General features: G+C 63.6%; 1 protein-coding gene across 2 annotated transcripts in view; it reads left to right on the forward strand.

Moving 5' to 3' along the window:
* Positions 1-12,060, forward strand: part of FAH (fumarylacetoacetate hydrolase) — a 52,358-nt gene that overhangs the window by 13,893 nt on the left and 26,405 nt on the right. Inside the window, exons 11-14 of one of the 2 annotated variants that reach the window (XM_078449096.2) lie at positions 1,408-1,454; positions 4,811-4,912; positions 5,054-5,171; positions 7,522-7,725. In XM_078449096.2, the coding sequence (XP_078305222.2) occupies positions 1,408-1,454; positions 4,811-4,912; positions 5,054-5,171; positions 7,522-7,601 (347 nt within the window). In that variant the 3' untranslated portion in view covers positions 7,602-7,725. Of the gene's footprint in view, positions 1-1,407; positions 1,455-4,810; positions 4,913-5,053; positions 5,172-7,521; positions 7,726-12,060 lie in introns of those variants that run through there. The other variant, XR_013556487.2, reaches the window with a different exon arrangement.

The raw sequence follows: 12,060 nt of genomic DNA on the forward strand, positions 1-12,060 counted from the left end.
TAGAGCATTAGTGTGAAGAGCCTGGCCCTGCAGACCGTGGCTGGGGTCCACTCCACACCGCTTAGCTGTAGGACTCTGGGCAAGGAGCTGAACCCGTCTGGGCCTCAGTCTGTCATCCGTAAAATGGGACAGTGATGGCATTGACTGGACCGCGCGGTCGCGAGGGTAAAGGACGTGGCGTCGTGCAAAGGTTTAGAACAGAGCCGGTACCGAGGAAGAGGCCGGTGTCACCTCCATTCCTGATGGGGGACCTTGGAGGCCCCCAAGGGGAGGGTTTGCCCAGGGACCGACACAGACCCCTGGCCGCGCCCTTCCTGGATCGCTCTCCTCCTCTTAACCTATGTACGCGCGCCGGGCCCTGCTGTCTGGCCAGCTCCAGCGTCAGCCCTGATAGAGGTGCTTCCCGGCAGCAGGCTGTGTCCTGCAGGAGGGGACGGCACTGTCACCCACAGGAGCAGGACGCTCCCCAGAGGGAGGAGTTGTAGGAAGGGCTCGCGGCTGCCGTAGCATCCACTGCAAAACCGCACCAGCCAGTCCCGCTCTTCCGTGGTAGACTTTGGGAAACTGAGGCTCAGAGAGGAAACTGAGGCTCAGAGAGGAAAGGCACTTAGGGGCTGATGGCAAGGCTGAGAGGAAAACCCAGGGCTGTCGGTCCCGGGCTAGTCTCCTACCCACGGACCCTCTCTGGGGCCCGTTTCTGTCTTCCTTTCATCTGTCCAGAAACATCCAGGGGAGAGCCCGGTTGGGGGAGGGGACGGGGTTATCAAGAAGGCGGTGTCGGGAGATGTAGAAAGACCTAGAAGGGGAGGACTGAGCACAGGGACGGTTTCCCAGGCCCCCTCCCCCCTGCAGTCCCGAAGGTGCCGTCGTGACGGTCCCTGTCGGGATCTGCGGGACGCGTGTGGGCGGGAGCGGGCGTGGGGGCCCTGACCTGCTGTGTGTAGCCGCGGGCGGGAAGCCAGGGCCCGGGCCTCGGACGGAGTAAAGAGCTTCTCGTTGCAAACCCCGTCGAGGAACCGAGCAGCAAAGCCCGGCGCCTTGCATGCAGGAGGTGTTTAATAACTGCTGGAGAAGTAGGTCGTCGAGCAGCACCCTGCCCGTCCCTGGAGGAGTCCTCCGGGGACAGACGGCCCCGCTGTCCACAGGGCCCCAGGGGGCGTGGCACACAGGTTTCAACACGTGCACCGCCTCCGGCTGATGGCATCTGTGCGGGTGTCTCGGCTCTGATGGCCGCCAGTTCACTGGTTCCCCGGCTCTGTGGTGAAATCGTGGCCGACAATGGCAGGCGTAGGCCACAGAACAATCTACCTTACAAATGCCCCCTCCCACTTACACATTCCCTCCCCCCCCCCCCCGCCCCGATTAATGGAGCGAGGGCCCTCCGTCAGTGCTACTTGTTTCCAACAGGAGAAGGAATGAGCCAGGCAGCCACCATATGCAGGTCCAACTTTAAGGTAAGCCTTGAAACCGGGGGGGGGGGTGCTCCTTCCTGGACCTTCGGGAAAGAGGGCCGTCCTGCCGGCAGGAACAGGAGGATTGCGTCCGTCCTGGGATGCGGTCGTGGCGCAGTGCGTGGGCCTGTTTCTAAAGAGGCCGCAGAGACCACCCCCCACCAGATGCCTGCATAGATGTGACCAGTGATGTTCTCGGGGGACGGCAGATGTTCCCTCGAGGGTCTAGCCTCTGGCTTCTTCAGTCCTGCCGGGGGCGGATGGATCCAAGTCACTTTTTTTTTTCTTCTTTTCAAGTAAACTTCTAATTGAAGCCCAACACACAGGGAGGAAAATGCAGACTCTTAAGTGCACAGCTCAGTTAGCTTCACCAAGTCAGCATCCCCGTGCGCCTGCACCCAGACCGGAATGGCAGCGTCTCAGCTGCCCCCTGCTGTCCCCTCCTGTCACATCGTCACCACCCCCCTACCCCCACCAGGGTGATCTCTCTTCTGATTTCTGTTGCCGTACGTCAAGTTGGTCTGTTTTTTATAGAAATGGAATCATACAATGTGTGTTCTCCTCCCTCAGGCTTCTCTAACGTGGCAGGTGTCTGATTGTTTAAGTGGTGGTTCATTATCTCATTTCGTAAAATGTTCTACTCTTGACAGACGTGTGGGTTGTTTCCGTTCGGGGCCAGTACAGAGTTACTGTGAACATTCTAGAACATTCTGGTCCGCGGGACGTGTGGGTTGTTTTCGTTCGGGGCCAGTACAGAGCTACTGCGAACATTCTAGAGCATTCTGGTCCACGGGACGTGTGGGTTGTTTCCGTTCGGGGCCAGTACAGAGCTACTGCGAACATTCTAGAACATTCTGGTTCGTGGGACGTGTGGGTTGTTTCCGTTCGGGGCCAGGACAGAGCTAGTGCGAACATTCTAGAACATTCTGGTCCGCGGGACGTGTGGGTTGTTTCCGTTCGGGGCCAGGACAGAGCTAGTGCGAACATTCTAGAACATTCTGGTCCGCGGGACGTGTGGGTTGTTTCCGTTCGGGGCCAGGACAGAGCTAGTGCGAACATTCTAGAACATTCTGGTCCGCGGGACGTGTGGGTTGTTTCCGTTCGGGGCCAGGACAGAGCTAGTGCGAACATTCTAGAACATTCTGGTCCGCGGGACGTGTGGGTTGTTTCCGTTCGGGGCCAGGACAGAGCTAGTGCGAACATTCTAGAACATTCTGGTCCGCGGGACGTGTGGGTTGTTTCCGTTCGGGGCCAGGACAGAGCTAGTGCGAACATTCTAGAACATTCTGGTCCGCGGGACGTGTGGGTTGTTTCCGTTCAGGGCCAGGACAGAGCTAGTGCGAACATTCTAGAACATTCTGGTTCGCGGGACGTGTGGGTTGTTTCTGTTCGGGGCCAGGACAGAGCTACGGTGAACATTCTAAGCCACATCTCTTGGTGCACACACGGGCACTTTTCAGTTGGGTGTGTATCCAGAAATACACTTCCTGGGTCACAGAGCACGTGTATCTGTACACTCAGCCTAGAAGCTCTTCGAGACAGTTCCCCAGAGCGCTTGTGCCAGTCCCTGCTCACGCTAGCAGCAGGTAAGCATTTTGGCTGCTCGGCCGCTCCCCGCTGGCCGACAGGCGCTGCCGTGTGCCTTTTCCTGTAGTCAGTGAGGGTGCAGGGGTCAGTTTGCATCTCCCTGATGGGTAGTGTGGCTGGGCACCTTTTCTGGTGTTTGCTGAACACTTGCACATCTGAATCAACGTATTCCCGTCTGCTCTAGTGTCCTTTTGAATTGGACATTGTCATGGGCGCCTTAGGCTGAGAAAAGATCAGGGGGCCTTCTTGGGGGGACTCCTGGGTTCGAGCCCACTTCTAAGTTTTCCTTCGCCAGGAGTGTCAGGTCTGAGAAGCTGTGGACTTGCACTGCGTCTGAGCACCTTGGTGGCCACGTGGTTCCCCCCGTCCCCCCCGTCCCCAGCGGAGCCCCCCCACCCCGGTGCTCCTTTGTTCCCGGGCTCTCCCTGACATCCTGTTCGAATCATTCTGCTCCATTGCCCATGTCTGCTTCGGGGCCCAGGGGGGCGGGGAGGTGGGGGGCAGTGCAAGCAAGGCCTGCTCACGAGAAGCCTCTGCTGTGATGAGGTCCTAAACCCTGCCAACTCAGGACTCGGGGGTATTTGCAGGGCAGCGTGTAATTGAGGACAGATGAGCAGGTTGCAGACTGAGGGTGTGAGTGGGGAGAAGGTCTGCCTTCTTGGGGACTTGTGAAGGAGCAGAGGAGCCAAAGCTGTAGCCAGTGCTCAGCTGGGGTGGAGGGGCCCTGGGTGGCTCAGCTGAGGTGGGGGGGCAACCCGGGTGGCTCGGCTGGGGTGTGGGGGCAACCCGGGTGGCTCGGCTGGGGTGGGGGGGGCAACCCGGGTGGCTCGGCTGGGGTGGGGGGGGCAACCCGGGTGGCTCGGCTGGGGTGCGGGGGGCAACCCGGGTGGCTCGGCTGGGGTGCGGGGGGCAACCCGGGTGGCTCGGCTGGGGTGCGGGGGCAACCCGGGTGGCTCGGCTGGGGTGGGGGGGGCAGCCCGGGTGGCTCGGCTGGGGTGGGGGGGGCAGCCCGGGTGGCTCGGCTGGGGTGGGGGGGGCAGCCCGGGTGGCTCGGCTGGGGTGCGGGGGGCAGCCCGGGTGGCTCGGCTGGGGTGCGGGGGGCAGCCCGGGTGGCTCGGCTGGGGTGCGGGGGCAACCCGGGTGGCTCGGCTGGGGTGGGGGGGGCAGCCCGGGTGGCTCGGCTGGGGTGGGGGGGGCAGCCCGGGTGGCTCGGCTGGGGTGGGGGGGGGCAGCCCGGGTGGCTCGGCTGGGGTGGGGGGGGGCAGCCCGGGTGGCTCGGCTGGGGTGGGGGGGGGCAGCCCGGGTGGCTCGGCTGGGGTGGGGGGGGGCAGCCCGGGTGGCTCGGCTGGGGTGGGGGGGGGCAGCCCGGGTGGCTCGGCTGGGGTGGGGGGGGCAGCCCGGGTGGCTCGGCTGGGGTGGGGGGGGGCAGCCCGGGTGGCTCGGCTGGGGTGGGGGGGGGCAGCCCGGGTGGCTCGGCTGGGGTGGGGGGGGGCAGCCCGGGTGGCTCGGCTGGGGTGGGGGGGGCAGCCCGGGTGGCTCGGCTGGGGTGGGGGGGCAGCCCGGGTGGCTCGGCTGGGGTGGGGGGGCAGCCCGGGTGGCTCAGCTGGGGTGGGGGGGCCTGGGTGGCTCCGGGAGGACAGCTTATGCTGCTGCCAGCCATTCGGGGCACCGGGAGAACACCTAGGGAGGCTGTCTGCCTTGAGTGGTTGTGGGCTGCCGGCCGGAGGCTGGGGTGAGCCACCTTTCCTGTCCCCCTGTGTCCCCACCCTCAGTACATGTACTGGACGATGCTCCAGCAGCTGACCCACCACTCTGTCAATGGCTGCAACCTTCGGCCGGGGGACCTCTTGGCTTCTGGAACCATCAGCGGGCCGGTGAGTCTCCGAGGACCTTCGGGCCTGCCCCTGTGGCCGGGCGGTCCCACGAGGCAGGGGCTCGTAGGCTCTGTTAGGCGTCCACTCTGCAGCCGACACGCTCACCACATGCGAGGCTGTCTTCCCTTTCCTGCTGTGAAGGAGCCCGAAAGCTTTGGCTCCTTGTTGGAGCTGTCCTGGAGGGGAACGAAGGCCATCGACCTGGGGAACGGACAGACCAGGAAGTTTCTGCTGGACGGGGATGAAGTCATCATAACAGGTGAGGGCGGCCAGGCCTCGCGGGCTCCGTCCGACTTCTCTTGTCCGCGTGCCCCGTTGTGAGCGTGTGGCGCTCCAGGCCGGCCGAAGAGCCATCTGTCCTCCCTCGTCCCCACTCTGGCGTCCCCGGGCCCGCGTCTGCGTGTTCTGACCTCCCGCCTCCATCGGCCTTGGCCTTGGCTACCCAGGACTTTAAACCGCAGTCTCCACAGGGGGGACGCTCTGGAATGCGGTGACTGCCCTGGGATGGGAAGGTCACCACCCTCACCTCTGCATGGTGCAAGCCGCCCCCCCCCCCCCGCTTCCCTGGGTCATTTCCTCTGCTTCGGTTCAGGGTGTGAGATGGGTGGGACCCCCTGAAGCTCCAGTGGCAGAGACACCCCTGGTGTCAGGTCCAGCTCACTGCCTGGGGCTGCTCCTGTGTCCCCGGGCTTGCTCCTCTGCAGGGTGAGGCTGTGTGCCTGGGCGGGCTGGCAGGTGCAGCGTGCTGGGCAGGGGGCAGCTTCCCATTCTGTGGGTGGGGTGGGGTGGGGAGTAGCCCGAAGGTGGTTTCCAGGGAAGGGCCGGTGAGGTCGGCGTGCCAGGACCCGGGTTCCAGAGAAGGAGTTATGCTGTCACCTTCTGTGTCCACAGTTGGAGGTGGGGGCGCGCTGGCTTTCCCCTCCGTCCAGAGCTCAGTGACGCGCCCTGACCTCTCGGGTCCCTCCATCCCTGCGTGGATGCACCTGTGCCTAGCTTTCCTCTGGACCCAGCAGCGGCACCTGGGGGCTCGGGAAGACCCTGGGGTCCCCGCTCGTCTGGGTGCGGCTCCTGCCCTCCCCCGGACAGGTGGGCTCAACCGGGACAGCTTCGCCCCTCAGGGGACAGTCACCGTCTTAGTTGTCCCTGGGTGGTGGCCGGGGATGCCACTGAGCGTCCTACACCGGACAGCCCTTCATAGCGAGTGACATCTGGCCCCGGATGTCACTCCCGCTGGGGTAGAGAGAACCCCATGTTGGCCACCTGCTGTGCCAACAGTAAATGGGGAGGGAGCGGCCAGCCTCACGCCCCAGGATGGCTCGTCGTGGACCCTTGTTCGGGTAGCAGGTGGTGCGTTAGTGGGGGTGGCGGGGCCCCGGTGACGAACGGAGCACCCGTGTCGAGTTGGGGGGCGGAGGGCAGCGTCCCCGCCGGGAGGAGGGCCCTCTACAAATGCTGCTTCCGTGCTCTCCCCTGGCCGCTGGCATCTCGTCCCCTCTCCCCGTCGGGTAGCAGGTGGGGCCCCTGATTTGGGGCCCGTCTGCAGCGGGGTGGGGATCTGGTGGTGTCTTTGTGTGAGCCAGGGTCACGGGCCAACCCCGGCAGGGGGTCACGGTCACCACCGCCTGGCGCGGCCCTCTTCAGCTCCTCTGGCCTCCACGAGGCCCAGGGTCCCGGGGGTGCGGTCCAGTCTGGGGGCCCTGGGGCCCGAGGCCTCACGCCGACGCGTCTGTGTGTCCGTCCATGTCCTCCAGAGCCACGCTGGGCTCCCTTCAAGGCACAGCGGTAACGTGTCACTGTCCGGCTGGAAGCTGGTCCGTGTCCCCTCAGTGGCCTCAGAACACGGCTCGTCGGGGCTCTCAGCCCCCCGCCCCCTCCCCCGGCAGCTTCCCGGAACAAGTGCGCCACACTCGTCTCCCGCCCGGGCCTGGGTGCCTCCCGTTCCCTCAGTGTCCCGGTGAACTCCTATGCACCCATCAGATCCCAGCCCAGATGCCCCCTCCTCTCTGCTCCCGTGTCCTCCCTGCTGAGTCCGGTCTGCACAGGCCCTTCCGCTGAGCAGACCCTCGCCGTTGTTTCGGGGCATCGAGGGCCCGGAGCTCCCACCTACGGAGCATCGCGCCGGGGGCCTCACCCAGATAGTGCGTCCAACCCTCACGACCCCGAGAGAGGGGCCGCGCTCAGAGGCCGAGCGTGCGGCCCCCGTCCCTCGCTCGCAACCGCCACAGCAGCTGGCACCCGCTGGGCATTCGCGGGTCCCGTGTGTCAGGCGTGGCAGCCCGTGGCAGCCCCCGCCGTGGGTACCGTCCCGCGATCTGCTTCTCAGATGAGGAAGCTGGGTTCTGGGGGGCCCCTGGCCACGGAGCGGCCAGGCACTCCGTCAGCAGACGTGCGGTTTGACCCCAAACGCGCTCGGGGGCGGAGCGCGCCCGTCAGCAAAGCCGCGGGTCCGGTGCTCCGAAGGGTCCCTGGCGGCAGGTGCACCTACCGTTCCGTGTCCGCGCCCCCGCGGCTCGGCTCAGCTCCGGGAGGGTCGCTCTTCGTTGCCCGTCGTGTTTGTCGTGCTGCCGAGGGCCCAGCTGCGCGCCTGACCCTGTCCTCCTCCACCCCAGGGCACTGCCAGGGGGACGGGTACCGCGTCGGCTTTGGCCAGTGTGCCGGGAAAGTGCTGCCCGCTCTCCTGCCCGCGTGAGGCTCTGCGCATCCCGGACATGAGCTCACCGCCCCTGCCCGGGGATCCCCGCCGTCCGCGGCCGCGGGCCTGGCTCCTTGTTCAGTGGTAAATAAAGCCGTCGTGCTCGGTGTCCACGCTCGAAGCCCCGTGCCGTCCGTGTGACCTCCACTCGTGCCCTTGATTGGACCCACAAGTCAGGGTGTGTCCCACCTCACGGTCTCCGCGGTTGACCAGCGAGGCTCATCGGTCACCGTTCCTATGAGACACCCCGGCCCTCCCCGCGCTCGCTGGTGTGGAAACAGCGGCACCTGCATTAGAGTCCTCCGAGAAACAGAGACGGTAGGATGTGATGTATGTAGAGAAATGCATTTTAAGGAATTACTCGTGATTGTGCAGGCCGGCAAGTCCAGAATCTGCAGGGTGGGCCGGAGGCTGGAGGCCCAGGGAACAGCTACGGTGTGAGCTCGAAGGTGGTCTGCTGCAGAATTCCCTCTCCTTCTGGGGAGAGCAGGCCTTTTTCTCCTAAGGCCTTCACCTGATGAGATGAGGCCCACCCACATTATGATGGAAGGTGGTCTGGTTTACTCAAAGTCCACCTGCTTAAATGTTCACCTCATCTAAAACATGCCTCCACAGCAGCCTCTAGACTAACGTTGGCCCAAACCTGCGGGTACCATGGCCCGGCCAAGTGGACACGTAAAATCATCATAGCACCCCACACATCCAGTATCTCTTGGGGGGCTGCCTCATGGGGGCACGTGAGGAGCAGACTTGGTTCACGGGCTCCGTGGCTGTCTCAGCACATGGCGAACCTTGGGCGGAGCCCCCAAGTTGTGGGCACACACACCTGAACTGAACAGATGCCAGGGCAGAAAAGGGGCCAGGGGGCTAGCTTTCCTTCCCTCGTTGGCCCACAAGACCCACAAGGATCCGGAGAGGGAGCCCCGCCCCATGTGCTCCGCCCTGCCCACGACAAACATGCAGCCCCAGCCCCAGCCTGGTTCCTCGAGCCCACGGTGACTTTTCTTGAGCCGGACGGACCTCATGCCAGAGCCTGTCTGTCAGATCATGCCATTCATTCATTCATTCATTCATTCATTCTGTCTTCATCAAGTGTCTTCTCTGTGTCAAGCACCGTTCTGGGCACATAAGACACAGCACAGAATAACCCAAACCTCTGCTCTTGTGATGTTCACATTCCAGTGGGGGGCAGACAATAAGTGAAGGGGCAAGGAGAAGACCCCCAGTGTGCAGGAGAGTGTAAGTCCTCTGGAGCACTGGGGGGCGCGGATGCTATAAACAGGGGCTCAGAGAAGGCCTTAGTGCCTTGGGTTCTAAGTGCTCTTCTGCCAGATGGCTGGAGGCAGTGAGGGAGCAAGCCAGTCGGAGGTCTGGAGAGGGAATGCTCCAGGCAGAGGGACCGGCCAGTACAAATCCCCGGGGATGAAGCATGCTTCTCATTTCCGGGAACATTCCAGGGCCCGGAACCGTGGCGTTTGGAAGGCAACGCCACAGCGACACCGAGGGCCCACGTTGCTCGTCCCCACACGTGTTTTTCATCCTTACGGTGAAACCACCTCACGGTGCCACAGGCTGCTGGAGCTCCAGCCAGCACGCCCGAGTTCCAGGTGCACAGAAAAAGAAGAGGAAGAGGTGGAGGCTGGGGCGGGGGGGCGGGGGATGGAAGCAGCCCCCCTTCCGGCTGAGCTGTGTCGCTCACGCGGCCGTCCCGGGCGCGCAGCACCACACCGTTGGCGGGAACCTGGTGACAAGACCATACCTCACCGCAGGGAAGTCTGGGGATGTCCCTTTTTAGCTGCGTTCATGGTTTCTCCAGTTCAAGCCAGGGTTCAGTTGCTAAAGAAGGAGGGGAGCAGGGATACCGGGGGGGGGGGGGGCGCCAGTAGCCTGCAGCCCGCAGGCTGGGCAGAGGCTTCGCGCTCTGAGGCTGACCTGCTCTTGCCCAGGGGACTCTTGCCACGGTCTCCAGTCTCGGCCGGTTTTGGCGGAAGATCCTGTGCAGCGCAGACGGCCGCAGACCACCCAGACCCCTACCCTCCAGACAAGACTGATCCAAATACCCTCTGAGTTTGGAAGGCCAGCCCCTTCCTGGGGGGTTTCCTCCGCTCCTGGGGGCCGGTGCCCCAGGACCACGTCCGTGTCTGTCGCTCCCCCGAGATCCCCGCTCTCCAGCTGGGTTTTGAGATCGCTCCTTTAGTTCCGTCTCCTGGCTCCAGTCTGCACGCGCGACCGTCTTTTCCTTGAAGGCCTCGCGTCTACATAGCAGAACAGCTGGTGCGCACGGCGGGGCTCCCGGAGGTCTCCGGCTGGCGGACGGAAGTCGTTTGAATCATTATCGGTCCATTTGGCCCCGCTGGCGCCAGAGAATGCTGATCCCAGCCGTTGAAGTCACACGGGTCTCGTTGAAGTCGCACGGGTCTCGCGCCTCGCTTGAAGTGCCCCCGGGGGCAGGCGGTGCCGTGGAAATCTGCGGGACCGGAGCATCAGGGAGCCTAGACGCGGGGCCGGTGGGGCCGGCCGGGATCCGTGCAGCCAGAGCGGCGGGTCTCAACACGGGTCCATCCGGGACCCCGTCCAGCAAGGACTGCTCCTTGGGCCTGGCTGCTCTCCTGGGTCCGGAAGTGCCCCGGGCAGCCCAGGGGACAAGGGAACCAGTGGTCTTTGCGCCCCGAGGCAAACCGCTCCCGGTTCCGCCTGTTTCGTTCCTGCTTCCTGTCCCTCGCGGCCCCTGGCGAGGGTACACGGATGAGCCACGAGTTCTGCGACCCAGGGTAGAATCCGTTTGAGACGCGCCCTGAGCAGGAGGGCCAAGGCCAGAGGGGTTTCTGGCGGGATGGTCACGCTGGGGGTGCCGGCTGGACTCGGGGGCACCCCACTGCCCTGGGCCCGGTGGAGCCCCTGTCGCTCCTGCGCAGGGCGGGGAGGGAGGAGAGCCCTTTTGCCTCCAGCGCCCCCCGCCCCTGCCCTGCACCCTCTCCCTGACACTGGTCCAGCTTTGAGTGCTGCTGCACAGCTAGAGCGGGCCGGGTGAGGCTGGCCTCCGGCTGTCCTCTCCTTGGGGACAAGGGAGCTTTAGGGCTTTAAGTATAGTGAGGATTGTTTCTCCCAAGATTCTACAACTGGAAAAGATAAGACAAAATAGGCCGAGAGAGGAGGATTAGGGCCTGAGGTCCCTGGTGGGGGGGAACACCCGTTCTGGAACAATGCTGGGAGTGCCCGGCCACAGCCGCCCCCCTCGGGAGAAGGTTTCTCTTAACAATGTGCCAGACCTTACCTACCCTCTCAGGTTTCCCCCAGGAATGTGACCGAAGGCCTCAGTGTGGCCTCAGACCACCCCTCACCCAGCGGAGCGGAGCACCCAGCGCCTAGAGTTGTGCCCCCAGTAAGGGTGGGACCTGGGAAGGCGCGAGGGGGAGGGGAGAGGGGAGGCGAGACCAGGACCTTCTGCGGCGAGGACCCCCGCCTAGAGTCCTCAGGCGTTCACTCCCGACTGTCCCCCGTCTACACAGGGCTTTCCTACCACTCTCCCGGTCTCATCTGTTCTAATAAACTTTTGCCAGCGGCTCGTTTTGTGCGGGGACAAAGCGGCGGGACAGCCGGTCCCGGGTATTGTGGTAAAAACTCCCGCAACAGTCCCTCACACAGAATGGATCTCAAAAGAGGTTCTATTTTCATTATCTTTCTTTCTTTAATTTGGAGGCATATTAAAAATTTTTTTTCAGGTTTATTTACTTATTTTGAGAGAGAACAAATGGGGGAGGGGCAGAGAGAGAGAGGGAGACAGAGAATCCCAAGCGGGCTCCACGCTGTCAGCACAGGCTCGAACCCACAAACCATGAGATCGTGACCTGGGTTGACGTTGAGATCACGACCTGGCTCATCCGACTGAGCTCCTCCAGGCGCCCCCGGGGGGCATATACTTTCTAACGACCTCAGGAAAAATTCCCATGGGGGGATTGCCTTCCAAAGTGTGCATCTGTGTCCCGTATGTGTCCCTCTCTGTCCCTCCCCTCGGCAGTGCCCCCCCCCCACCGGAGGGAGAGGCAGAAAGGACTCCCAGATGCCCCTGACGAACGGGAGAGGGCAGAGTGGAGGCTTCCTGGCAATGTGTTTGTTTTTCGTGGTCGCACAGACTAATAACGCTGTGCCGAGAGCACACCCAGAGGCTGGGCAGTGGGTCCTTTCCTGGGGGGACGGGGGGATGGGGACGGAACATGTCTGCGGCCACCGAGGACTTGACCCCAGAGATCAACAGACCGCTGCTGTCTGTGACGATCCGAGCCACGTCTTCCTTCTCTAGATGTGGGGCTCCCGAGGGCAGAGTTGTTGGCTGTTGCTGCTGGAAGGTTCTCCAGCACCTAGCACTGACCCGCCAGCACGTGGCAGGCACTTCGCCTACATTTGCCGAACAGATGAATGGATCCCGGGAGACCAGGAGCGACGGGATTCTGTTGTA

The sequence above is a fragment of the Panthera onca genome, chromosome B3 (assembly GCF_046562875.1).
Source record: "Panthera onca isolate mPanOnc1 chromosome B3, mPanOnc1 haplotype 2, whole genome shotgun sequence".
Lineage (NCBI taxonomy): Eukaryota > Metazoa > Chordata > Mammalia > Carnivora > Felidae > Panthera > Panthera onca.